This window comes from Paroedura picta, chromosome 16 (assembly GCF_049243985.1).
Source record: "Paroedura picta isolate Pp20150507F chromosome 16, Ppicta_v3.0, whole genome shotgun sequence".
Lineage (NCBI taxonomy): Eukaryota > Metazoa > Chordata > Lepidosauria > Squamata > Gekkonidae > Paroedura > Paroedura picta.
Genome location: NC_135384.1, coordinates 3,258,217 through 3,281,597, shown reverse-complemented (window position 1 = coordinate 3,281,597; position 23,381 = coordinate 3,258,217). Strand labels below are relative to the sequence as shown.

At 43.1% G+C, this 23,381-nt stretch overlaps 5 protein-coding genes across 5 annotated transcripts; 1 reads left to right on the top strand and 4 right to left on the bottom strand.

Annotated features, from left to right (window-relative positions):
• Nucleotides 1–2,543: 2,543 nt before the first annotated feature.
• Nucleotides 2,544–5,138, bottom strand: LOC143826394 (olfactory receptor 6E1-like). The gene is made up of 2 exons (XM_077315180.1): nt 5,008–5,138; nt 2,544–3,724 (listed from the first exon to the last, which is right to left on the bottom strand). The coding sequence occupies exon 2, from the start codon at nt 3,718–3,720 to the stop codon at nt 2,767–2,769; it is 954 nt and encodes a 317-aa protein (XP_077171295.1). The 5' UTR covers nt 3,721–3,724; nt 5,008–5,138; the 3' UTR covers nt 2,544–2,766.
• Nucleotides 5,139–7,583: 2,445 nt separating this feature from the next.
• On the bottom strand, nt 7,584–8,531 carry LOC143826399 (olfactory receptor 6E1-like). Its single transcript, XM_077315185.1, has one exon. The coding sequence runs from the start codon at nt 8,529–8,531 to the stop codon at nt 7,584–7,586; it is 948 nt and encodes a 315-aa protein (XP_077171300.1).
• A 1,746-nt stretch (nt 8,532–10,277) lies between these two features.
• LOC143826544 (olfactory receptor 6E1-like) lies at nt 10,278–11,216 on the bottom strand. The gene has a single exon (XM_077315376.1). It carries the CDS (start codon nt 11,214–11,216, stop codon nt 10,278–10,280), a length of 939 nt encoding a protein of 312 aa, XP_077171491.1.
• A 2,499-nt stretch (nt 11,217–13,715) lies between these two features.
• On the top strand, nt 13,716–15,983 carry LOC143826393 (olfactory receptor 6E1-like). The gene is made up of 2 exons (XM_077315179.1): nt 13,716–13,900; nt 14,712–15,983. The coding sequence occupies exon 2, from the start codon at nt 14,716–14,718 to the stop codon at nt 15,673–15,675; it is 960 nt and encodes a 319-aa protein (XP_077171294.1). The 5' UTR covers nt 13,716–13,900; nt 14,712–14,715; the 3' UTR covers nt 15,676–15,983.
• A 2,706-nt stretch (nt 15,984–18,689) lies between these two features.
• Nucleotides 18,690–19,640, bottom strand: LOC143826407 (olfactory receptor 6E1-like). Its single transcript, XM_077315193.1, has one exon. The coding sequence runs from the start codon at nt 19,626–19,628 to the stop codon at nt 18,690–18,692; it is 939 nt and encodes a 312-aa protein (XP_077171308.1). The 5' UTR covers nt 19,629–19,640.
• Between the last annotated feature and the right edge of the window lie 3,741 nt (nt 19,641–23,381).

Below are 23,381 nucleotides of genomic sequence, written 5' to 3'. Positions count from 1 at the left end.
AGCAGTCATATTTAAAGGGGAAGACGGGTGAATGTTGAAGTCTGCTGTATTCAATAAAGGTTTCACTGAATATATATACAAGTCAAACTTTATTGCTCTCGGCCATAGGCCATTGCAAGATCAGATACAATAAAATTATTAAAAAATAAACACAGTGTAAAAATTACATACATTTACCCATACCTTCTGCTCATTAGCCCGCAGTATTTGCCGCAAGGGCAGCTCGAATCTTTCTTGCGGCCAAAGCTATGGTGGCAACCCTTTGACCGTTTATGCACTGGGAACTTCATTGCCCCGGCTCTCGTGCAGGAGCACAAATCAGGGGCAGGTGAGGCATACCGGGCCAAATACTCCCCTGTGTGGGTGCAGGAAGAGGTGAGGCAACCTGCCACAACTAAAACTCCAGCCTGGAGCCTGGCATGAAACCTCCAGTGTATAAATGGTCTTTGTGACACAAATGGGTCCGTATCGGAGAGCAAATACCCTAATCTATCATGAGCTGAGGAAAATGCCCCTGGAATGATTTTATTTAAAAATTTCCTCCTTGGATCTGTATACAGTGGGCATTCCAGTAGACAGTGTGGCAAATCTTCAACTACTGTGTTCCCACAAATGCAGAGACGTTGTAACAGAGGAGTCTGAGCATATCTCCCTGTCAGAACAGAAGAGGACATTGTCTGAAATAGGGTTGGAAACGCTACTCTTAGCTTGCTCACATTTATATTACCCAGATACGGGGCTCTGCTGTGATCTTTTTTAAAGGTCTTAAACCATGGTGCACACCTGGACTGCACAATTAAAGATCTGTTGATTTTTCCATCCTGTAAGAAAACCCATTCTCTTAGGTTTATTCCTGATTCTGCTAGTAAATCATCTGGGACAGTGTAGTGTGAAATGATACCATCTGTGCAGGTAGAAAGTGACCCTTTAGCTTCTATGGCAGAGTTAAAGCACTGATGGCTAAAGGAGTTTGCAGTAGACAATGTATTCTTTTCCCACCATTTTAGCAGGGCTAGATGAGCACGAGCTCTAAAAGAAGGAAGTCCAAGTTCTGCCCTCATCAAGGCGGCCGGGGCCCCTTTGGGAAGAGCTAAGATACGTCTCTTGAAGGTGTTCTGAATGGATTCTAAGCCACTGAGTGCTTGCTGCTTCCTGCCCCAAACTTCGATGCCATACAGTAAGCTGGGGATGATTTTAGTTGTAAACAGTTTGACAGCTGGGTCTATGAGGTGTCCCCCCTTTGTATGGCAAAATCTCATGATTGCCCCCAAGGTCTTTGTTGTTGAGGCTTTTAGGGATGCTACATGGGCATTCCATGACAGGGTCTCTGAGAATGTCACACCTAAGTACTTAAATAATTTGCATTGCTCTATTTGGGTGCCCCGTTGATCCAAGTTGATCTTTTTGGTTGACTTTTAAAGATGATGACTTATGTTTTTTGATAGTTAATGGTTAGAGCTTCCTCCCTACAGTAATAACCCAATCTATCCAGATCACCCAATCTATCATATATTTGAATGATTAGTGCAACATGCCTTGAACCACAAGGAAAGATGGAAAATAAATGTTTAAACACAAAACTAAACAGCACTTCTACTTTGGAGATCACATTCCTTGTGCATTGACTTTCAGGAGGTCATATAGGGCTGGAATAAGATGCAACATACCAATACTGGGTATAAACAAGGCCACAGCTTTATTACCTCCCCATGGGAGGGTTGGCACAGCATAGGAGACTAAGGCTGACCTAGCAGTCAGTGGCCTGCACCAAAACCCACAGCTTCCTGATCCCGTCTGGGGATCTGCTCCAGTCCCAGCCGGGAGAGCAGATCCCCTTGCCTACTGAAGCAGAAGGCAACCTATGTGGGGGGAGCCACCAGGCATCCAGCTGCTTTGGCTGCCCCAAAGGCCACCTGGCACTGAGCCCCTGGCCTCCCAGCCAGGTAAGCGATGCTTGTTTACATGCCACCTCATATGGAAGCCCTGAAAACCAAGGAATCCAATCACCCACCAGGCTCTCTTCCAAAAGGCTTCATCCCATGTGAAACCCTCAGCAGTGACAAAATATTAACCATGAAACATTCACCTCTGAGAGCAACCAATAATGCACACATATTTAATTCTCCAAATATAGGCTTAGATGCCATGGATCCATTCCACTATGGGTGCTGTATTCTTCTAGCATAAAATTACCACTGCTTATCATATGGAGTCTTTTGTGGATGGAAGAAGATATCCACCATTAGCAGAAAACATTCATGGGTTCCAACTCAGAAACTTAATCATTCACGGATAGATTCAAGTGGGTAGCCGTCTCAGTCGGAAGCAGCACAACAAAACAAAATCAGAGTCCAGTCAGGCACCTTTAAATTCAACAAAGATTTATTCAAGGCATGAGTTTTCAAATGCAAGCACTCTTCCTCAGACTATGGTCACATTTAGTTATTCACATTTAGTGTAACTGGGCAACTTCATCACAAGTAATTCATATTCAAAACAATTTGGAATCAAATTGGATTTAACTTTAAATTTATTCTTTCCCGAATGTGCTAGTATTTGCAAATCTGTAACATGACTTTAAAAAAGAAATTATGTTACAAAGAGTGAGAAAATCTTAATTCCTTAGGACAACCAGTACGTTGGCAGGGATTCAAAAAGTCTGCTAAGTCATACATAAATTGATCCTATGTTGAAACTTCCTCCTGAGAGTGGTGAATTTCCCTGACAATGTCATGTTGACTTAAGTTTTCATATTGGTGACCCCGGTCATTTTGTCTTCTTGAAGAACAGAAGTCCCTGTCTACAGGTTGCAATTAAGGCCTCCTTCACTTGTTTGTTCCTCAGGCAGTACAGGAATGGGATTAGAAGTGGGGACATAATAATGTTAAAGGTAGCCACTGATTTCTTGAAGTCTTCCTTATTAGTGCTTTTTGGCCTCACATACATGAACATGCAACTGCCATATGCAAACAAAACTACAGTGAAGTGTGAGAAACATGTGGAGAAAGCATTCTGCTTCCCTGCAGTTGACGGGATACGCAGGATTCTAGAAATAATATAGACGTAGGACACAACATTGACTATCAAGGTCCCAATGAGACAAAATATAGCCGAAAGGAAAGATATGAGTTGCAAGAGACTCGTGTCTGCACAAATGAGCTTGAGTAGAGGTCCGCTGTCACAGTAAAAATGATTGATGATGTTTGGGCCACAAAATGACATCAGTAATAAGTCCAGTGCTGGACCCAAAACCAGCAAAAATCCTGCAAGCCAACAGCAAATCACTAGAACTGAACAGATTTCATCATTCATTACCATTGAGTAGCGAAGAGGGTAGCAGACAGCTACATACCTGTCCACAGACATTACTGCCAGCAGAAAGAATTCTGTAGTTCCCAGGCTGAGGTGTACATAGGTTTGTATGAAGCAACCTACTACGGAGATAATTTTAGAGCCCATAGCCATGTTGGCCAATGCTTTGGGAATGATGCTAGTGGTAAGACCAATGTCCATATATGCAAGGTGTCGTAGGAAGAAATACATTGGGGTATAAAGATGATGATCTACCAGAGTGATTACAATGATGAGTAAGTTCCCCATGACAGTCAACAGAAATGAGCTGAACAATAGGACAAAAAACAAAATTTGAAGGTTGCGGTCGTCAGTCAAACCGAGCAGTACGAATTCTTTCACTCTGGTTCCATTTGTCATAGTCAGCATCTTCCTAAAAATAATGCAGAGCAATCAACATTTTTGCAAGGACATGCAAGGATTGTGCTGTTTTCACTCTCTGCTTTTTGCAACTGAATGAACGTGATTCCAGGTGACACAATTAAGATATATCCAGGGAGGGAACTTGAATAGAGATCCTGTCCTCTTCTCAAATCCCCCCACAACGCAGCATAAGATCCAACAGGAGATAAAGATTCCCATGTTTAAAATGCCAGCCATTTCAGTGGGATGTGAATGCACTCTGCCATACTAGTCACATCCAAATGCATATTTATCCACAAGGAATGTTCTGATATGACTCAAGGTATTGACATGTAGAGACATTTAATTAAGAACATAAGAAGAGCCCTGCTGGATTAGACCAATCGTCTATCTATTCCACTGTCCTTTCTCACATTTTAGGAGGATGTTGCCTCCTGGTGCTTTTATTGAAAGGTTTACTGCCTCTGGATGTGAAGGTTCCCTTTAGTCACCATGATTAGTACCCACTGATAGAGCTACGAATCTGTCTAATCCCATTTGAAAGCTGTCTATGCCTGAGGCTTTCACTATATCCTATGGAACAAAATTCCGCAGTTTAATCATTCGCTGTATTTCCTTTTGCCCATTTTGAATCTACTGCTCATCATCTTCATTAGATGCCCCCGAAGTTCAGTATTTTGGACGGAAGAAAAAAAAATTTTTTTTTACAACCCTCTCCAGCCTACTGTAGTTTTTAAGAGTGGCAGTTTCTAATCTGGCAAGCTGGGTTTGATTCCCTCCCTCCTCCTCTACAGCTGTGCTAGGCACAGCCCTGATAGTACTATTCTCCAGGAGCGGCAAAAGAAAGTGTCCAGTTTTAGACAGGTTGCTAAATTTTGTGCCATTGCATAAGGAACATGCCCAGAGATAATTAGCAGTCAAATTTGGGATTCCATTATTTAAACCTAACTTCAATATATCAGTATTGTTTTCACACTTTTTAAATGTTTTATTCTATTAGAAATCTGTGCGTGTACATATTATGTTCTTTCTAAGTGCTACATTTAATACGTTCTGATGTTGATTCCAATCCAACCACCCTTCCAGTCTTCAGTTAAAAGCTTCCTTGATGCTTTTCTATAATAGATAATGTCTGAAGGGTGCATCTCCTCGGTCAGTCTTCACTAGCTTTTTGCTCAGGTGCGTATTTTGATAATGTCAGATGCTCATGCCATCAAGGAGGCATAATGTTATGTCTTAAATCAATGCTCCTTCATTCACTATCTGAATATGCCATTTCAGCAAAACACTTACCACGTGAAATCTTGATGGGCTGAAGAATAGTCAGATTCCCCTCATTTTTCTGGCCTATTGCCTTATTTTTGTAGATGCTCTGTTTTAATTTCTATTTCAGAATTTCTAGATGCCAGCTTACAGACTCTGGGCTCACAAGTTATTTAACTTTGAAATGTTACGACACTCCAGATGCATTTCTCCACCCTTTTGAACCAGCGGTAATCCCTAAGGTAAACTCCGAGAAATGGCACATTTACATATCTAAGAATATAACTTTTGTTATGATTCCTGTTTGTTATGAGACCCATGGGATATTCCCTGTACTTCCCCAAAGAGCACAAAAGTAATGATGTCTCTGCTAGAGCAACTCCATGCCATGCCAGGTTTTCCTTGGAGGTTCAATATGGCCATTGTTCAGGGGACATCGTCTGGGCTGCCCAGTCAGCTAAATCAGAGTATACTTAAAATGTATTGACTGGAACTTTTAATGGGCAAGACAGATCCTTTAAAATATCCTATGCTTGCAGACTCCGGGGAATGGTAGAGGACAGGAAGGCCTGGAGGATCATTGTCCATGGGGTCGCGATGGGTCGGACACGACTTCGCACATAACAACAACAACAATGCTTGCAGAACAAGCAAACAAAAAACACCAACCGAAAATTATGGTGGGAGAGCCACTATGAGTATCAAAAGTTATATTGTATTTATTTCATAGAAAACATTGACAACCAGAGCCCGAGACTGAGCAAACGACATAGATAAATTGCCATCCTTTGTCCCTGCCCTATCAGATATTAAAATCTTGTGCAGGATCCTTAGTTTAAGTCTCTGTTTCTGTCTCTGTTACCCTGAGGTTCCTTCAGCTGTCCAGGCTACACTATGGCTAATAGCCACTCTCTCTGGACCCCAGTCAAGAGTTCTGACAATTCTGATGGTCTCTGCCCCCAAGGATCATCTCCTCCTTGCTTTCAGAAGTTTGATTCCCTCTCTTTTCCACACCCTGACTGTGCCCGGCCACTGCTGGTTTCTAGCATGGGGGAAGGAATCCCCCGGCACATGCCGACTGCCCCGATGTTATGTGTGCACATGCACATTGCCGGGAATGGAAGAGTTTGCCTCACTGTATGGCAGCAGCAGGGGGGTGCGAGGCACAGGGCCCCACCACAGAATGGCAGGAGAATGACATGCCACTATCGCACCATTGTGGGGTGGAGCAATGCCCTGTTCAGCTCTCCACACCTCCATGGACTTGACTGCGGCATTTGGGTCACGTCAGGTTGTACAGAGCTGGCCTGGGCTAGCCTCCAGTGGTGCCTGCAGCATCTCAGGGGACGCGGAAGCATTTGCATTCTCTTACTGGGGATTGTCCAATGGCCTGAGTTGGGCTGGTGTTGGGAGGGGGCCAGGGTGGTGTCGGAGTTGTGCGCAATTGGGGATTTGCCCCACTGCTCTGCCGCCACCATCCCGGACTACCCGCCCGATGCATAATCAGTCCCACTGACTAGGTCCGGCCATGTCAGAGAAGCTTTTCCTGGAAATCATTTCTGGTGGTTATTCTTGGAGGCTTTCTAGTCTGAAGTCCTCCATGCCTCTATCCTCTGCTTGAAGGAGGACTAGAGCTTGAGTCACCCATTATCTCCCCTGATAGATGTATTAGCATGTGTATGAAGGTGGGTTTCTCTTAGCTTAGATTTCTCTTTGGTGCCTGATCCCTGCCAAGAGAAGGAGGAGGGGAGTTTTTATGTCAGGGTAAAGGTTTTTCTCATTTCAAATCTCCCAAGAAAGAAATGTGTTTCTTCATACCTCCCCATCCCACGATTCCATAGAGAAGATGGTCCTTTTACAGAAGGTTGTTCTGCGGTGAGTTCAAACAAAGCAGTTTTAAGAAACGTACAAAATAACATACTTCACATTAGAGAATGTACTTGCAAGTGTACCAGCAAAACACCACACACAGGAATGAGTCTCTCTTTTGAAAATATGTCCTTCCTGGAAAGGAAATCTGCAGCCATGTTCTCCCAACACCCAAGCCAACTAGACTGAAGCTCTCATACTTTGGTCACATCATGAGAAGACAAGAGACATTGGAAAAGATACAAATGCTAGGAAAAGTTGAAATGAATAGGAAACGAGGAAGATGCAATGTGAGATGGATAAGCTTCAATAAAAGGAGACACGGTCCTCAGTTTCCAGAACCTGAGAAGGTCTGTTAACGATAGGATATTATGGAGGACTTTAGTTCATAGGGTTGTCATAAGTCACAAGCAGTTTGATAGCACATAACACATAATGGCTAAAGATTTAATTTTTGAACGTTTTGATGGGAGGAGCGTCCGTACCAGATTCCCCATCTGAAGTCCCTTCACTGTAGAATGTTAATTTTTCTTAGTTAATGTTGATGTTTTGAACAGAAGTTTACTCCTTTGTTTAAAGTGGATGAAGATCCATCAGCTCTATCACCAGAAGATCCATCAGCAAGTATGTTGCTTTGAGAAGAACTTTTTGGCGAACCATTGGCAGCTCCCCAGCAGAACACTGCAAAGGGTATCAGCAAGGCAAAGATCTGGCTGTAGGCATGTCATAAACCATCATTACTTGAAGATCCTAGAAAACATTGTTCTCTGCTCAATTGCATCTTTCAAGGCCTCTTTGACCTGTTTGTTCCTCAGGCTGTAGATGAATGGGTTGAGCAGAGGAGACACAACATTGTTGAGAACACCCACCGTCTTACTGAGGTCTGGACCCCTACTCTTTGCTGGCTTGACGTACATGAAAATGCAGCTCCCGTAAGTGATGAAGACTACAATGACATGGGAAGCACAAGTGGAGAAGGCCTTTTGCCTCCCTACTGTGGAAGGGATGTGCATGATGGTTGAAATGATTTTAACGTAAGACACAATAATCACAGTTAAAGTTCCCAGGACACTAAATGTGGCTAAGAAGAAATCCAGCAGTTCTAGCACCTGGGTGTTGGTGCACGCCAGTTTTACTAGGGGTATGCTGTCACAGAAGAAGTGATCGATGACATTCGGACCACAGAAGGGCAAACGAAACAACAACACAAGAGGCACTATAACATACAGGAAACTGAGGATCCAAGAACCCAGCACCAATTGGGTGCAGAATCGGCTGTTCATGATCACCATGTAATGAAGGGGGTTACAGATGGCAACGTACCGGTCAAAGGACATCGTGGCCAAGAGGAAGAATTCTGTGGTGCCCACAATGAAATAGAAAAAGGATTGTGCGAAGCAGCCAGCCACGGAAATGGTGTTGGTGCCAGAAGCCAGGTTGAACAAAACCTTTGGGACAGATGAAGAGGTGAAGCCAATTTCTACAAGAGAGAAGTTTCTGAGGAAAAAGTACATGGGCGTCTGGAGGCGATAGTTGATGAGGGTGACGGAGATTATGAGGATGTTCCCCACCAGGGTTAGGAGGTACGTGATAAGAAGGAAAAGGAAGAGGAGGATCTGCTGCCATCGGATGTCGGTAAAGCCCACAAGGATAAACTCAGATACAAAGGCAGTCTTGTTGTCCATAGCAGCTGTTCACTTGTGGGTCAACTGCAGCCGAAAATACCCTGAAGGGATGTCCATGAAGCTTCCAGTTCTTATGAAATAATTTTGTAAGGAGATAAAAGCTACCGAGAAGAAAACCATTGGAAAATGGGACAGACGACGGTCACTTTGATTCACGGGATTGGTAAATTCAGTCCATGTTGGACTCCATACCCAGTTACACAGAAAGAAAGAAGACGAAACAGAAAAGGGAAACAAAATGTTCACACTATTCATTAGGGTATGATAAATATTTTCACTCAGTTCTTTCAAGGGCCTATTAGAATACAGATCTTTGTATTCCCATTTTGACTCTTGAGATAATTTCCACTGAGATTAATTGTTTAACTAAGTCCAAAACAATCCCTAGAGATGTGGAAACTGATAGTATAAGTTCATCAGGAAGTTGGCATACTTTCTGAAACATCACCATATCCTCCTCTTCAAGGTATTTATTTTATTTCGCTAGACGTTTTAATTCCAAATAGAATCCCCAAGGTCATGAACAACAATGTTCTTCAGGTTTCCAACTGTTATCAAGTGAAAAAGCCAAATAAAAATAGAATGAAAATCAACTGTCAATTTTTATATGCCAAATTCTGTACATTGACTTGCAAGCGGGCATTGTGGGACAGGAAGGCACATGGTCTCTCACAGGACGCAGCTTTTATTAACAAGAACAATATTCCTACCAATAACAGTGTTGGTCCAGCATGGGGAAGGAAGCCTGCCACCCATGATCAGCCGACCACTCTTCTAACTCATGGTCCCCAGGGTGCCTGATCCGGTCCCTTGCCAACCCCAGGCCCCTTGCCGTGGTTATCTCCAGGAATGTGTTCTCACATGGGGTTCCAGTGGAGATATTGGCCTACCCCAGGCCACCAAGCTGTATTGAAAGGAGGAGGAGGAGGAGGAGGAGCAGGAGGAGGAGGAGCAGGAGGAGCATGAGAAGCAGGAGAAGGAGAAGGAGAAGGAGAAGGAGAAGGAGAAGGAGAAGGAGAAGGAGAAGGAGAAGGAGAAGGAGAAGGAGAAGGAGAAGGAGAAGGAGAAGGAGAAGGAGAAGGAGAAGGAGAAGGAGAAGGAGAAGGAGAAGGAGAAGGAGAAGGAGAAGGAGAAGGAGAAGTGTTGGCTCTTATAGGCTGCTTTTCTCTTCCAAAAGGAGTCTCAAAGCAGCTATGGTCACCCTTCCTTTCCTCTCCCGACAACAGACATCTTGTGAGGTGGGTGAGGCTGAGATAGCCCTGATATTACTGAAGAAGAATTGGTTCTTATATGCTGCTTTTCTATCTACTGGACTCAATTGTAACTGTTCAACTTCACAGGCTGTTTCTGAGACTACAATGAGAGGGAAGTACTGATTGTATGCTCAACTGAGCCCTTTAGAGAAAGGGAGGGATAAAAATGCAGGTAACTCTCTTTCAGCTCAGCTCTCTCTCTCTTACTCATCTAGAAGAAGAAGAGTTGTTTTTTATATGCTGCTTTTCTCTACCCGATGGAGTATCAAAGCAGATTCAATTGCCTTCCCTTCCCTTTCCCCACAACAGACCCCCTGTGAGGGAGGTGAGGCTGAGAGAGCCCTGATGTTTCTGCTGAGTCAGAACAGCTTTATCACTGGCGAGGCCAAGGTCACCCAGCTGGTTGCATGTGAAGGAGCAGGAAATCAAACCCAGTTCGCCAGATTAGAAAACCGCACTGCTAACCACTATACCAAGTTGGCTCTCCTATTTATCACCTATCTAATTTCTTCCATATCTTATTTCTGGACTCTCTGAACACTTCTTGAACTTGCTTGTTTCTGAGAGTGTAGATGAAGGGATTCAACAGTGGAGTGACCACAGTGTTTAGAATGGAGACTCCTTTGTTGAAATCCAACCCTACACTTTGTGATGGTCGCAAATACATGAAGATGCAGCTACCATAAAAAAGGGAGACAAATACAATATGAGAGGAACAAGTGGAGAAGGCTTTCTGCCTCTCTTGGGTTGATGGGATGCGCATGACGTTGGAAATAATATTGGCATAGGAGACAACGGTTATTGTCAAAGTCCCAATGAGGGTGAGGGTGGCAATGAAGAAATCCGCAAGTTCCAGCAGACTTGTGTCTAGGCATGCAAGTTTGAGTAATGGTCCATTGTCACAGAAAAAATGGTTTATAATGTTTGGGCCACAAAATGGCATCTGAATTAAAGCAATCGCTGGACCCAGAATAAGCAAGAAGCCCCCACCCCAAGAGCAACCGACCAGCAGTGAGCATATCTTGTTATTCATGATGGAGGCGTAACGAAGAGGGTGGCATATCGCCATATATCTATCAAAAGACATTACTGCCAGTAGAAAAAACTCTGTGGTTCCCAGGACAAAATACAGAAAGAACTGAATGAAACAGCCAGCAAAGGAGATAGTCCTCTGTCCCGTCACCAAATTGGCCATTGCTTTGGGAAGGATGGACATGGTGAATCCAATTTCTAATAGTGCGAAATTTTGGAGGAAGAAATACATTGGAGTCTTGAGACGGGGACTAAACAGCGTAATCACAATGATCACCACGTTCCCTGATAGAGTCAAAAGGTATGTTCCCATCAGTAGAAGAAATAGCAAAATCTGAAGCTTACGATTATCTGTAAAGCCCATGAGTATGAATTCCTTCAGCATGGTGCTGTTCATCATTTTGTCACCTGTCTTAAAGCGGAAGATGGTAAATTGTTACTTATGGTATAGTATTAATACGACTTTTTAATTTTATTGCAATTACTTCAATTTGGCCATGGCTACTACAGCTAGTAAATACTTGCTGTATTTGATAAAGGTCAATCAAGCACTACCGTAAGAATATCAGAACAGCCCAGTTTGGATCAGGCTATTGGTTTGGTCCATCTAATCCAGCATCCTGTTTCACATGGTGGCCAACCAGCTCCTCACAGGCTAAGAAGTTTCCTCCTTAAACTGGTGGAAAATGAAGTCCGGATCCAAACCCTCTCAAAACATTCTGCAGAGACTCACTCTGTTCATAAAGGACGTCCCAACTATGGCTTTGTCTTCTGCAATCTCTTCTGTACGGCATGACAGATCACACAGAGTCCTCTTGGTTCCCCATTCGAAAATGAAATTTTAACAAAATATTCACCTACAGATGAGAAGACATTGCTGCTTGGGTCTCCTGCCATATTTTCCCTAAGTTCTTATTGCTCCACCTAGATAGCAAGCTCTTCAGAACTGCCTTTCATAGTCCATAGAATGGATAAAGATACCCATGAAATCCTTAAAGACTAACACATTTATAGTGGCCATAAGAACTGAGCCAGAGCTATCCTCTGTTAGCAAACTTGACCATGAGACATGGAGATGAAGAACCTTCTTACATTAACAATTTGAATCCTCTGTGATGGAAGACAATGCTCTTCTCCTTCCCAAAGTGAATGAATGCAAAGATTCTTCTCTGTAAGTTTGTAGCTTTTGTACCCCCCTATATGTTCTCTCCTCATTAAAGCACACAAGAGACATTAGCTCAGCTTCCCCAGAGACACAAAAACATCCTTTATCTAAAAGGATAGTAAATGAGATACCAATTCAGTCTCTATTACTTGGAATTACTTGGAGAATATCAACTCAACCCAGAGTTAAGAGAATGTGCTTGAAATGTCATTGTTGATATTAAAGTGTGTGTTTGCTACCTGTTTACCATTCTCACCTTGGTATCTTATGATGAATGTATAGTTGGCTGTCCTTGTGCTTGATTGACTGTATTTCTGACATCAAGGATCAGAATTTTCTATATTTTTATAATTATTATTTTAACATTTTACTGTTTATGTCAAGATGAACGATATATCTCTTCTTCCTTACATGAATCTATAGTGTATACCTATAGTATAGAGTAAATATGACATGACAGAGTCTTTCCATATAAAAGTGAAGTCCTGTTCAGATCAATGGTCTTGTTGTTAGGTGCGAAGTCGTGTCCGACCCATCGCGACCCCCTGGACAATGATCCTCCAGGCCTTCCTGTCCTCTCCCATTCCCCGGAGTCCATTTAAGTTTCCACCTACTGCTTCAGTGACTCCATCCAGCCACCTCATTCTCAATGGTCTTAGGCTAGATTAACTGGACAGAGAATTGTACTATTGATTTCCTGCATGTTTATCCCTCCCTTTCTCTAAAGGGCTCAGTTGAGCAGACAAACAGTACTTCCCTTTCATTGTAAGAACCAGCCTGTTGAACAGTTACATTTGAGTCCAGTAGGTAGAAAAGCAGCATATAAGAACCAATTCTTCTTCTTCTTCAATAATATCAGGGTGACCGTAAGCTGCGCAGAAATAGGGGGGGGGGGAACACTGTAACAACAACAGTTCTTGATTATTCATCCACTATAGAAAAAGTGTATCCAAAATTTCAAGACAGCCTTTCTCAAATTTTTTACTGTTGAGAAACCCCTGAAATATTCTTCAGACTTTAAGAAACAACAGAAGTGGTGCAATTCTGCAGCATATGTTTGGGAAGCAGAGCTGTGGACTTGCCCACCTGGGCCCCCTCCCCTTCCCACTCCCTCCAGGCCCCTTATAGGCCATTGGGGAAGGGGGTCTACATGATCATATAAAGTCATATCACCCCCTAAATGTTTAACAAATTTAAAATATATATCAAATAATAATGAAGTCCCAGCCCTTTGGGAAACACTTCCAGGGCCATCAAGAAACACAAGGGTTTTATGAAATCATTGGCTGAGGAAGCCTGTACTGTGGGGGTGTGAACTTTACTACAAAAAGTTGGCATTTAGAGTTTGATGGATTCGCAGAAGTGTCCCCCACTCTGGGAAAGAAATTCAGAGAATCAGAAAAGATCTCATCAAAATTCACAGGGGGGAACTGAAAAGCAGCCAAATAGTTTGCGTTCTCCTTAGGATGCCAGAAAAGTGGCCACAGAGAGCCTCTAAGGAAAACCTATTTGTTAGAGATGAAACTCCAGAAGCATGGAATTACTCTAGCAGGGACATCATGACTTTTATGCTCTCTGGGGAAGTGCCATATCCCATAAGCCCCACAACAAACAGGGAGCTTAGCAAAAGATATATTCTTACATTTATGGATGTGTCACTTCTCAGAGGTTTACTGCTGGTCCAAAAAGGTGAAGAAGTGCATCTGGAATATGTGAAGGTGGATTATTTGCTAACATAACATTTTGAATAACTCTTGAGCCCATCAACGGAAGAGCCTGAAAGCTGGTGTTCAGAGGCTCAGGACATACACTAGAGGAAGAAATGAGAAGAATGAAGCCTGAACAAAACTAAGGCAATAGGGCAGAAAAACGGGTGTGGGGGAACCTGAAAGTCCTACATCCAATGATGTGTTTTCATGGTAAGTGTTTTGCTGAATTCTCATATGTGGCTAGAGAATTAAGATGCATTTAATATAAAATGTAACCAAAATCTTGAACTTTTGGTCATCTAAAGAAGGTGACAGAGAGTAGATTCAGCATAGGCAAAGGAAATAGAAAGAAAGATTAAAATGTGGGATTTGTTGCCAAAGGATGTAGGCAGAAACTCAGGCATAGACAGTTTTAAGAAGCGTTTGGACAGATTCATGGAGTCCAGGTCTATCAGTACCTACTAGGCATGGGGACTAAAGGGAACCTCCACATTTACAGGCAGTTCTTAGATATGTAAATATGCCATTTCTCAGAGTTTGCCTTAGTGTTTACTACTGCTACAAAAGGGTGGAGAAATACATCTGGAGTGTCGTAACATTTGAAAGATAAATAACTTTTGAGCCCCAAACCAAATTTTCTGCAAGCTAGCATCTAGAAAATCAGTATATACACATGAGAAATAAAAATTAAACCAGTGCATCAACAAAACTGAGGCAATAGGCCAGAAAAATGGGGTAAATATTCTTCAAGATGATGTAGTGAGAGCCTCAAGCACAGACAGCTTTAAAATGGGATTAGAAACATTCATGGAGTATAGGTCTATCAGTGGCTGTGTTTGGGGGGGGGCTGTCTGAGAAGAGGACAGGAGCTCTATTCAAGTTCCCTCCCTGGATATATCTTAATTGTGTCACCTGGAATCACGTTCATTCAGTTGCAAAAAGCAGAGTGTGAAAACAGCACAATCCACAGGTCTTACAAAATGTCCTTGCAAAAATGTTGATTGCTCTGCATTATTTTTAGGAAGATGCTGACTATGACAAATGGAACCGGAGTGAAAGAATTCGTACTGCTCGGTTTGACTGACGACCGCAACCTTCAAATTTTGTTTTTTGTCCTATTGTTCAGCTCATTTCTGTTGACCGTCATGGGGAACTTACTCATCATTGTAATCACTCTGGTGGATCATCATCTTTATACCCCAATGTATTTCTTCCTACGACACCTTGCATATATGGACATTGGTCTTACCACTAGCATCATTCCCAAAGCATTGGCCAACATGGCTATGGGCTCTAAAATTATCTCTTTAAGAGGCTGCTTCATACAAACCTATGTACTCCTCAGCCTGGGAACTACAGAATTCTTTCTGCTGGCAGTAATGTCTGTGGACAGGTATGTAGCTGTCTGCTACCCTCTTCGCTACTCAATGGTAATGAATGATGAAATCTGTTCAGTTCTAGTGATTTGCTGTTGGCTTGCAGGATTTTTGCTAATTTTGGGTCAAGGTGCGGCATTATTTCAGATGCCGTTTTGTGGCCCAAACATCATCAATCATTTTTCCTGCGACAGCGGACCTCTACTCAAGCTCGTTTGTGCAGACACGAGTCTCTTGCAACTCATATCTTTCCTTTCGGCTGTATTTTGTCTCATCGGGACCTTGATGGTCAATGTTGTGTCCTACGTCTATATTATTTCTAGAATCCTGCGCATCCCGTCAACTGCAGGGAAGCAGAATGCTTTCTCCACATGTTTCTCACACTTCACTGTAGTTTTGTTTGCATATGGCAGTTGCATGTTCATGTATGTGAGGCCAAAAAGCACCACTAAGGAAGACTTCAAGAAGTCAGTGGCTACCTTTAACGTTATAATGTCACCACTTCTAATCCCATTCCTGTATTGCCTGAGGAACAAACAAGTGAAGGAGGCCTTAATTGCAACATTTAGAAGAAGACAAAATGCCAGGGGTCACCAATGTGAAAACTAAGTCAACATGACAATGTCAGGGAAATTCACCACTCTCAGGAGGAAGTTTCAATATAGGATCAATTTATGTATGACTTAGCAGACTTTTTGAATCCCTGTCAACATATTGGTTGTCCTAAGGAATTAAGATTTTCTCACTCTTTGTAACATAATTTCTTTTTTAAAGTCATGTTACAGATTTGCAAATACTAGCGCATTTGGGAAAGAATAAATTTGAAATTAAATCCAATTTGATTCCAAATTGTTTTGAACATGAATGACTTGTGATGAAGTGCAAAAAATATTTTTCAAAGTTGCCCAGTTGCACTAAACGTGAATAACTAAATGTGTCCATAGTCTGAGGAAGAGCATTTGCATTTGAAAACTCATGCTTTGAATAAATCTTTGTTGATCTTAAAGGTGCCTGACTGGACTCTGATTTTGTTTTGTTGTGCTGCTTCCGACTGAGACGGCTCCCCATTTGAATCTATCCGTGAATTATTAAGTTTCTGAGTTGGAACCCATGAATGTTTTCTGCTAATGGTGGACATCTTCTTCCATCCACAAAAGACTCTATATGACGAGCAGTGGTAATTTTATGCTAGAAGAACACAGCACCCATAGTGGAATGGATCCATGGCATCTAATCCTATATTTGGAGAATTAAATATTTGTGATTATTGGTTGCTGTCAGAGGTGAATGTTTCATGGTTAATATTTTGTCACTGCTGAGGGTTTCACATGGGAAGAAGCCTTTTGGAAGAGAGCCTGATGGGTGATTGGATTCCTTGGTTTTCAGGGCTTCCATATGAGGTGGCATGTAAATAAACATGGCCTACCTGCCTGGGAGGCCAGGGGCTCATTGCCAGGTGGCTTTTGGGGCAACCAAAGCAGCTGGATGCCTGGTGGCTCCCCCCACATAGGTTGCCTTCTGTAATGTGGACTTCAGTAGGCAAAAGGATCTCCTCTCCCAGCTGGGAATGAAGAAGATCCCCAGGCCACCTCAGGAAGCTGTGGGTTTTGGTGCAACCCACTGACTGCTCGGTCAGTCTTAGTCTCCCTGGCTGTGCCAACCCTCCCATGGGGAGGTAATAAAGCTGTGGCCTTGTTTATCCCAAATATTTGTGTATCACATCTTATTCCAGCCCAATATGACCTCCTGCATGTCAATGCACAAGGAATGTGAACTCCGAAGTAGAAGTGCTGTTTAGTTTTGTGTTTAAACATTTATTTTCCACCTTTCCTTGTGGTTCAAGGCATGTTACACTAATCATTCAAATATATATTCAGTGAAACCTGAATTGAAAACAGCAGACTTCAAAATTCACCCATTTTCCCCTTAAAATATGACTGCTTTCCAAACCTCCTCAAAAGCTCAATGAAAGAGGGAGACCCACTTTCACCTGTTCAGTGAGGCCACTCGACAGAGCATGAACCAAGATGGAGAACACTTGGATTTTGTTGATGGATTGACAGGATCAGAATATCAGAATATCAGAATCTCCTGCCATATTTCCCCTAAGTTCTTATTGCTGTACCTACAAAAGCAAGCTCTTCAGAACTGCCTTTCATAGTCCATAGAATGGATAAAGACACCCATGAAATCCTTAAAGACTAACACATTTGTACACTGACAGGAAACAATTCATCTTTTTTGATGCACTTTTAATCCACTTCTGCGGCTGGATTTTCCTGTGTGAAACAAGAAAATCTACTTCTAAAGAGCGTTGCAAGTATGCAGAATGAGCCTTATGTGATCCATACCTAGCTTTATGCACAAGCTAAGAAAGCTATAGTCTTGGGCAGCCTCTCTCAATTTTTTTTTAATCATTGAGGAACCCCTGAAACATTCTTCAGGCTTTGAGGAACCCCAGAAGTGGCACCATCTTGCAGAATATGGTTGGGAAGGGTTGCTATGTGCACTCCCACCTGAGGCCCCTTCCCACCCTCTCCAGGCCCATCTTATTAGAATAATAGAAACATAGAGTTGGAAGCGACCTCCAGGGCCATCTAGTCCCTCCAGAATGCAGGAAATTCACAACTACTAGCATGAATAGTTGCTACGGAATGGTTTTGCTCATCAGCATGTAAAATTAACTCAAATATGTTTGGAGGCTGCTCATATCTGGATAGCCCAGGCTATCCCAAGGTCTCATCAGATCTCAAGGGCTAACCAAGGATAGCTCCATTCAGTAATTGGATGGGAGACCACCAAGGAAGTATATGGTTGTGATGCAGATTGCAGGCAAAGGGAAACCACTTCTGAGCGTCTCTTGCTTTGAAACCCATTTGGGTTTAGCATAAATCAGTTCCAATGTGATGGCATTCCCCAACACTAATGCCCATCTAGTAAACTAATCAAGCTGTATGCAACAAACGAAACTGTTGTCGTTTCATGTGTATGATAAATAAAATCCTAAAAAGTTGGAGGAAGCCGGTGAACATATGATGAAGCCAAGATGCGTGAGGAAGGATGGAGACTGTAGCCAGTTTCTTCCACAAACGCTCTCAAGACACTGAGTCAAATGTAGGCCAGAGATTAACAAAACTCAGCATCCACTTCCACATTCTTGTTTACTGACAAGGGCAATACGATACAATCCAATAACCAGTTTGTTCAATCTCTCGATGGAAGACCCTTGCATCCGAGTCCCCAACCTAAGAAGAAAGTGGTCAGCATACAATCTGCCCCAAGGAGGAAGGAGACTAAATGGGCCATAACTTGCAGGGTCACTTCTATCTCCTTACTTGAAAATAGGTGCCACAATCACCTGTCTCCAGGAACCTGGAATTGACCCCGAAGCATCAGTGGCCATCAATAAAGTCTTGGTGACCAGGAGCTATAAAAGGGGATCTACTTTGAATATGCCAGAGAGAACATGGATAGTGCAGCTTCATAATGTTGGAGAAATACTTCCCTTTGACTAGATATATAACACAGAACACTGTCGCAAATAAATAAACACTACCAAGAGATTTGAAGGGGTTTCATGGACACTTTCTGCTGACCCTTTCCTGCTTTATTTCATCCATGCGTCACTTTCCCCAGCTCCTAGTACAAATCTTCCTTTTGGCCTCTCTGAGAGCTTCGTGTACTTGTTTGTTCCTGAGAGTGTAGATGAAGGGGTTCAACAAAGGTGTCACCACAGTGTTTAGAATGGAGACTCCTTTATTGAAATCAAACCCTTCGCTGTGGGAAGGCCTCACGTACATGAAGATGCAGCTGCCGTAAAACAAGGAGACAACGATAATATGGGAAGAGCACGTGGAGAAGGCTTTGTACCTCTCTTGGGTCGATGGGATGCGCAGAATGCTAGAAATGATGCCAGCATAGGAGATGACAGTCACTGCCAAAGTCCCAATGAGTGAGAGGGTAGCAATGAAGAAATCCATGAGTTCCAGCAGAATTGTGTCAACACAGGCAAGTTTGATCAATGGTCCATTGTCGCAGAAAAAATGGTTCATGGTGTTTGGGCCACAAAAGGGCACCTGGAATAAGGCAATTGCTGGACCTAAAATCAGCAACACGCCCCCCGCCCAAGAACTACTGACCAACAGCGAACATATATGGCCACTCATGATGATGGAGTAGCGAAGAGGATGGCAGATGGCCACAAATCTGTCCAGTGACATGACCGCCAGCAGAAAGAATTCCGTGGTCCCCAGGGTAAAATACAGGAAGCATTGCGCGAAGCAACCAGTGATGGAGATTGTCCTCTGTCCCGTGGCCAAGTTTGCCAGGGCTTTGGGGATGATGGCAGTGGTGAATCCAATCTCCAGTAGTGCAAAATTTCGGAGGAAGAAATACATCGGAGTGCCGAGACGGTGGCTGGACAAAGTGACCACAATAATCACCACATTACCAGATATAGTCAAAAGGTATGTTCCTGTCAGTAGAAGGAAGAGAAGGACTTGAAGCTTGGGATTGTCTGTAAAGCCCAAAAGTATGAATTCATTCACTGGTGAGCTGTTCATAATTTTTGACACTTCCCTGAAAGGGAGAGAAATTAGTTGTTATGGGTGCATTTTATGGGCAACAGTAATTCAACCACCATGATTTCCCTCCGTAAATTCCCCAAAGAGCTTGAAGATCTGCCGGCCGAAATCTGCTCAGGGTTCCTGGCCCCAAGTTGATCAAATTGGCTTCACGGGCCAGAGCTTTTATTGCCCTGACCCTGGGCTGGTGGAACACTCTAATGAATGAGATCAGAGCCCTGCAGGATCTGTTCTGCTGAGCTTATAAAATGGAGCTGTTCTGCTGGGCTTACACTTGTGGCCAAAATAACATCTGAAAGTGCTGGCTTCCCTACTGGAAACCCACCAAATTAAAACCAAATTCATTCTAGCTAAAGATCTTATGACCCTCCCACTACAAATATAAATCAATCAATCAGTGACCATGGCCAATATAATTAAGAACTGATTGACAGATTTAAACACCGGTGGTAGAATACAGAGAAATTGCTTAAAGCATACAGAAGAAAGCAGTTTCCTTCAAAAGGGGTTCAACCACGCATTGCTAACCCGATGTATGTGGGTTTGTATGAACAGCTTGATATATTCCACTAGCAGCCATTTACTAAAATAGGTCACAGCCCTGATAGTGCTGTTCTGGCCTAGCAGTCCCATCAGAGCTCTCTCAGCCTCACTTACCTCACAGGGTGTCTGTTACGGAGAGAGGAAAGGAAGGTTATTGTAAGCTGCTTTGAGACTCCTTCAGGCAGTGAAAAAAAGCAGAGTATAAAAACCAATTCTTCTTCTGAAGAAGTGACAGAAAAAAATCCATTAGCAACCAGTTACTAAAATGGAATTCAAAGATTCTTTGAAAATGGCCTTAGTTTTTAACATGCCACTGATTTGCAGACTGGCATGACATCCACTCAGCTTATCTTGCCAGCTTGGTGTAGTGGTTAGGAGTGCGGACTTCTATTCTGGCGAGCTGGGTTCGATTCCCTGCTCCTCCCACACATGCAGCCAGCTGGGTAGCCTTGGGCTCACCACAGTTCTAATAAAGCTGTTCTGACTAAGCAGTGATATCAAGGCTCTCTCAGCCTCACCTACCCCACAGGGTGTCTGTTGTGGGGAAAGGAAAGGGAAGGCAACTGTAAGCCGCTTTGAGACTCCTTCAGGTAGATAAAAGTGGCATATAATAAACCAACTCTTCTTCTTCTTCTTCTTCTTCTTCTTCTTCTTCTTCTTCTTCTTCTTCTTCTTCTTCTTCTTCTTTTGCCATGAGCGACAGTCATTTACAGTGTTATACTCACCCCCAAGCATCATTTCAGAGGGACACTGTTGGTTTGCAATAGAAGAGCTGGATTCAAGTCCAGCCACTCCATAAGAGATCAGTGAGATTTCAAAGGTATAATCTTGGAAGAGCCAAAGCACCCCTTGTCACTCTGATGGCAAAATCTATCAGGCACAAGGAAATGTATCCAGTTAAAGGATTAACTGGGAAGAAACAGACTCTCCCTTCTTGCCAAGCACAATCACACCTGACACCTGTTTGCTGAGCCTGTACCTTTCTAAATCGGGAAGGCGTTTTAGTTCACAGATGATTTGGTTTCTTGGCTCACAAAGTAGGAAAAGCTGCCCCCTTTATAGTAACCATTTCTCTCCCTCTCTGCATCAGGAGTAGGTACACATGAACGTATGTATCGATCGATCTATCAATCAATATATATATCTATATCAGGAGCATATTTATATACAGAAGCAACCAGGTACATTCATTGTGACCCTAATTATGTACCTCTGCAAAATTCAAATGAGGTGATCTTTGAGATGTTGATGGTACACCAGGGACGTTAACTCAGATTCATTAATGATCACTATATTTATTAAGCATCTAAAGCAGTCGTTCTCAATTTTTTTTTTTTACCCTGAAGCATTCTTGAGACTTCGAGAAACCCCAGAAGTGGCACGATTGTGCAGAATATGGCTGGGAAGCATAGGTGTGTATTTGCCCACTCAGGGGACCTCCCCTTCCCACCCCCTCCATGCGATCATTGGCCATTTGGGGAGGGGGAGCGGGTTGACTTGGCCATATAGGGTCATATCACCCAATAAATTAACAAATATGTGTGTGTATATACACACACATATATATATACACTTTCAATGTGCTTTGGTAGCTGGATTTTCCCATGTGGAACTTCGAAAGTGCATTCAAAGTGCCTTATCTATTGTGTGCAGAATAGACCGTGGATGGATTAGTACTCTGTTGAAACTTAAGGTCTGCAGCTTCAGGATACCCCTGGATTTGGCCCTTCTGCTTGAGAAACACATACACAGGAGTGCCTGTTTCCAGCTTAGCCTTGTCCGTCAGCTGCAGCAACTCTCTCCTTTCCAGTAGATCAGGCCTTAATTGGGGTCTGCCTTCGAATGCCTGAAGCCCTTGTATTGAGTCAAGACCACACTGGCTCTGGGCTAGAGAAACTATCGCGTGGAACCGGACTTGTGGGGGCAGATAAGGAGCAAGGCCTCATCCTGTCCGCTGGGCAGGAGTTAAGAGCAGCCGACTCTCCGTTCAGTCTGGGAAAGAAAAGACTCATTCAAGGCTTTTCTCTAATAAAGCAGGCAGTTTTATTAAAAACAGTCATTCTGATGCACGCAAGAGCGGATCATTGCTAGCATGCTGAACATGATTCAAAGCCCTTCCTTTATAAAACAGACCAAAGGTTTAGGAAACTGGCTTTTGTGGGTATTCTGGGCTGTTTGGTCGCAGTCTTGGTAGTTTAGTCCATGACGTTTCACCAGCCTCTGTGACTGGTGAAATATCAGAGATTAGAACTATCAGACCATGACCACACAACCCAAAATACCAGTAGTAAACTATGTGTATACTGGTACTAGTTAGCTATGGGGACGGGGTGGAATTCACAGTCTGAGTAGTTCAGCAGTGGAATGGGCTGCTTAAGGATGTGGGGAGCTGGCTGTCCTCAAGCAGCGGCTGGACGGATCCTTCTCCTGGATGCTTGAGGCTGATCCTGCACTGAGCAGGGGGTGGGACTAGATGGCCTGCATGGCCCCTTCCCACTCTGGGATTCTAGGAGTCTAGTTCAGCAGTGGAAGGGGCTGCCTAAGGAGGTGGGGAGCTCCCCCTCACTGGCCGTCTTCAAGCAGCGGCTGGACAGATCCTTCTCCTGGATGCTTGAGGGTGATCCTGCATTGAGCAGAGGGTGGACTAGATGTCCTGTCTGGACCATGTCTACTCTGGGATTCTGTTTTGTTTCAAACTAGATTTGAGAAAAGACCCATCTAAGAACGGGAAAGGCCCCAAAGTTGATGATCAGAGGATGATCATCCACAACTCCTCAGCAATTTGGAAGCAGAGGCATTTAAAACTGTTTTTTAAAACCGATTCAGGTGTGTAGCCGTGTTGGTCTGAAGTAGCAAAACAGAATTTGAGTCCAGTGGCTATTGAACCCAAAGGACTGTGTTATTGTTTCAAGATATTATGCTGCATGTATGTGGGATGTCTACATGATGCTGTTGACTGATTTCCTGCTGGCTTACTCTGTCCTTATATCTGCCCTGTGATTATTTCCATTTCATTGTCTGAGGGGATGTGCCTGCACATGAAAGCTAAATAAATAAAATAAAACCTAGTCTAAAATTTTGTTGGTCTTAAACATGCCATTGGACTCCAATTTCATTCTGTTTTTTATGACGGTTTTTTAAAACTGTTTTAAATTAATTTTTAAAAATTTACTTTCATGACGTATGTTA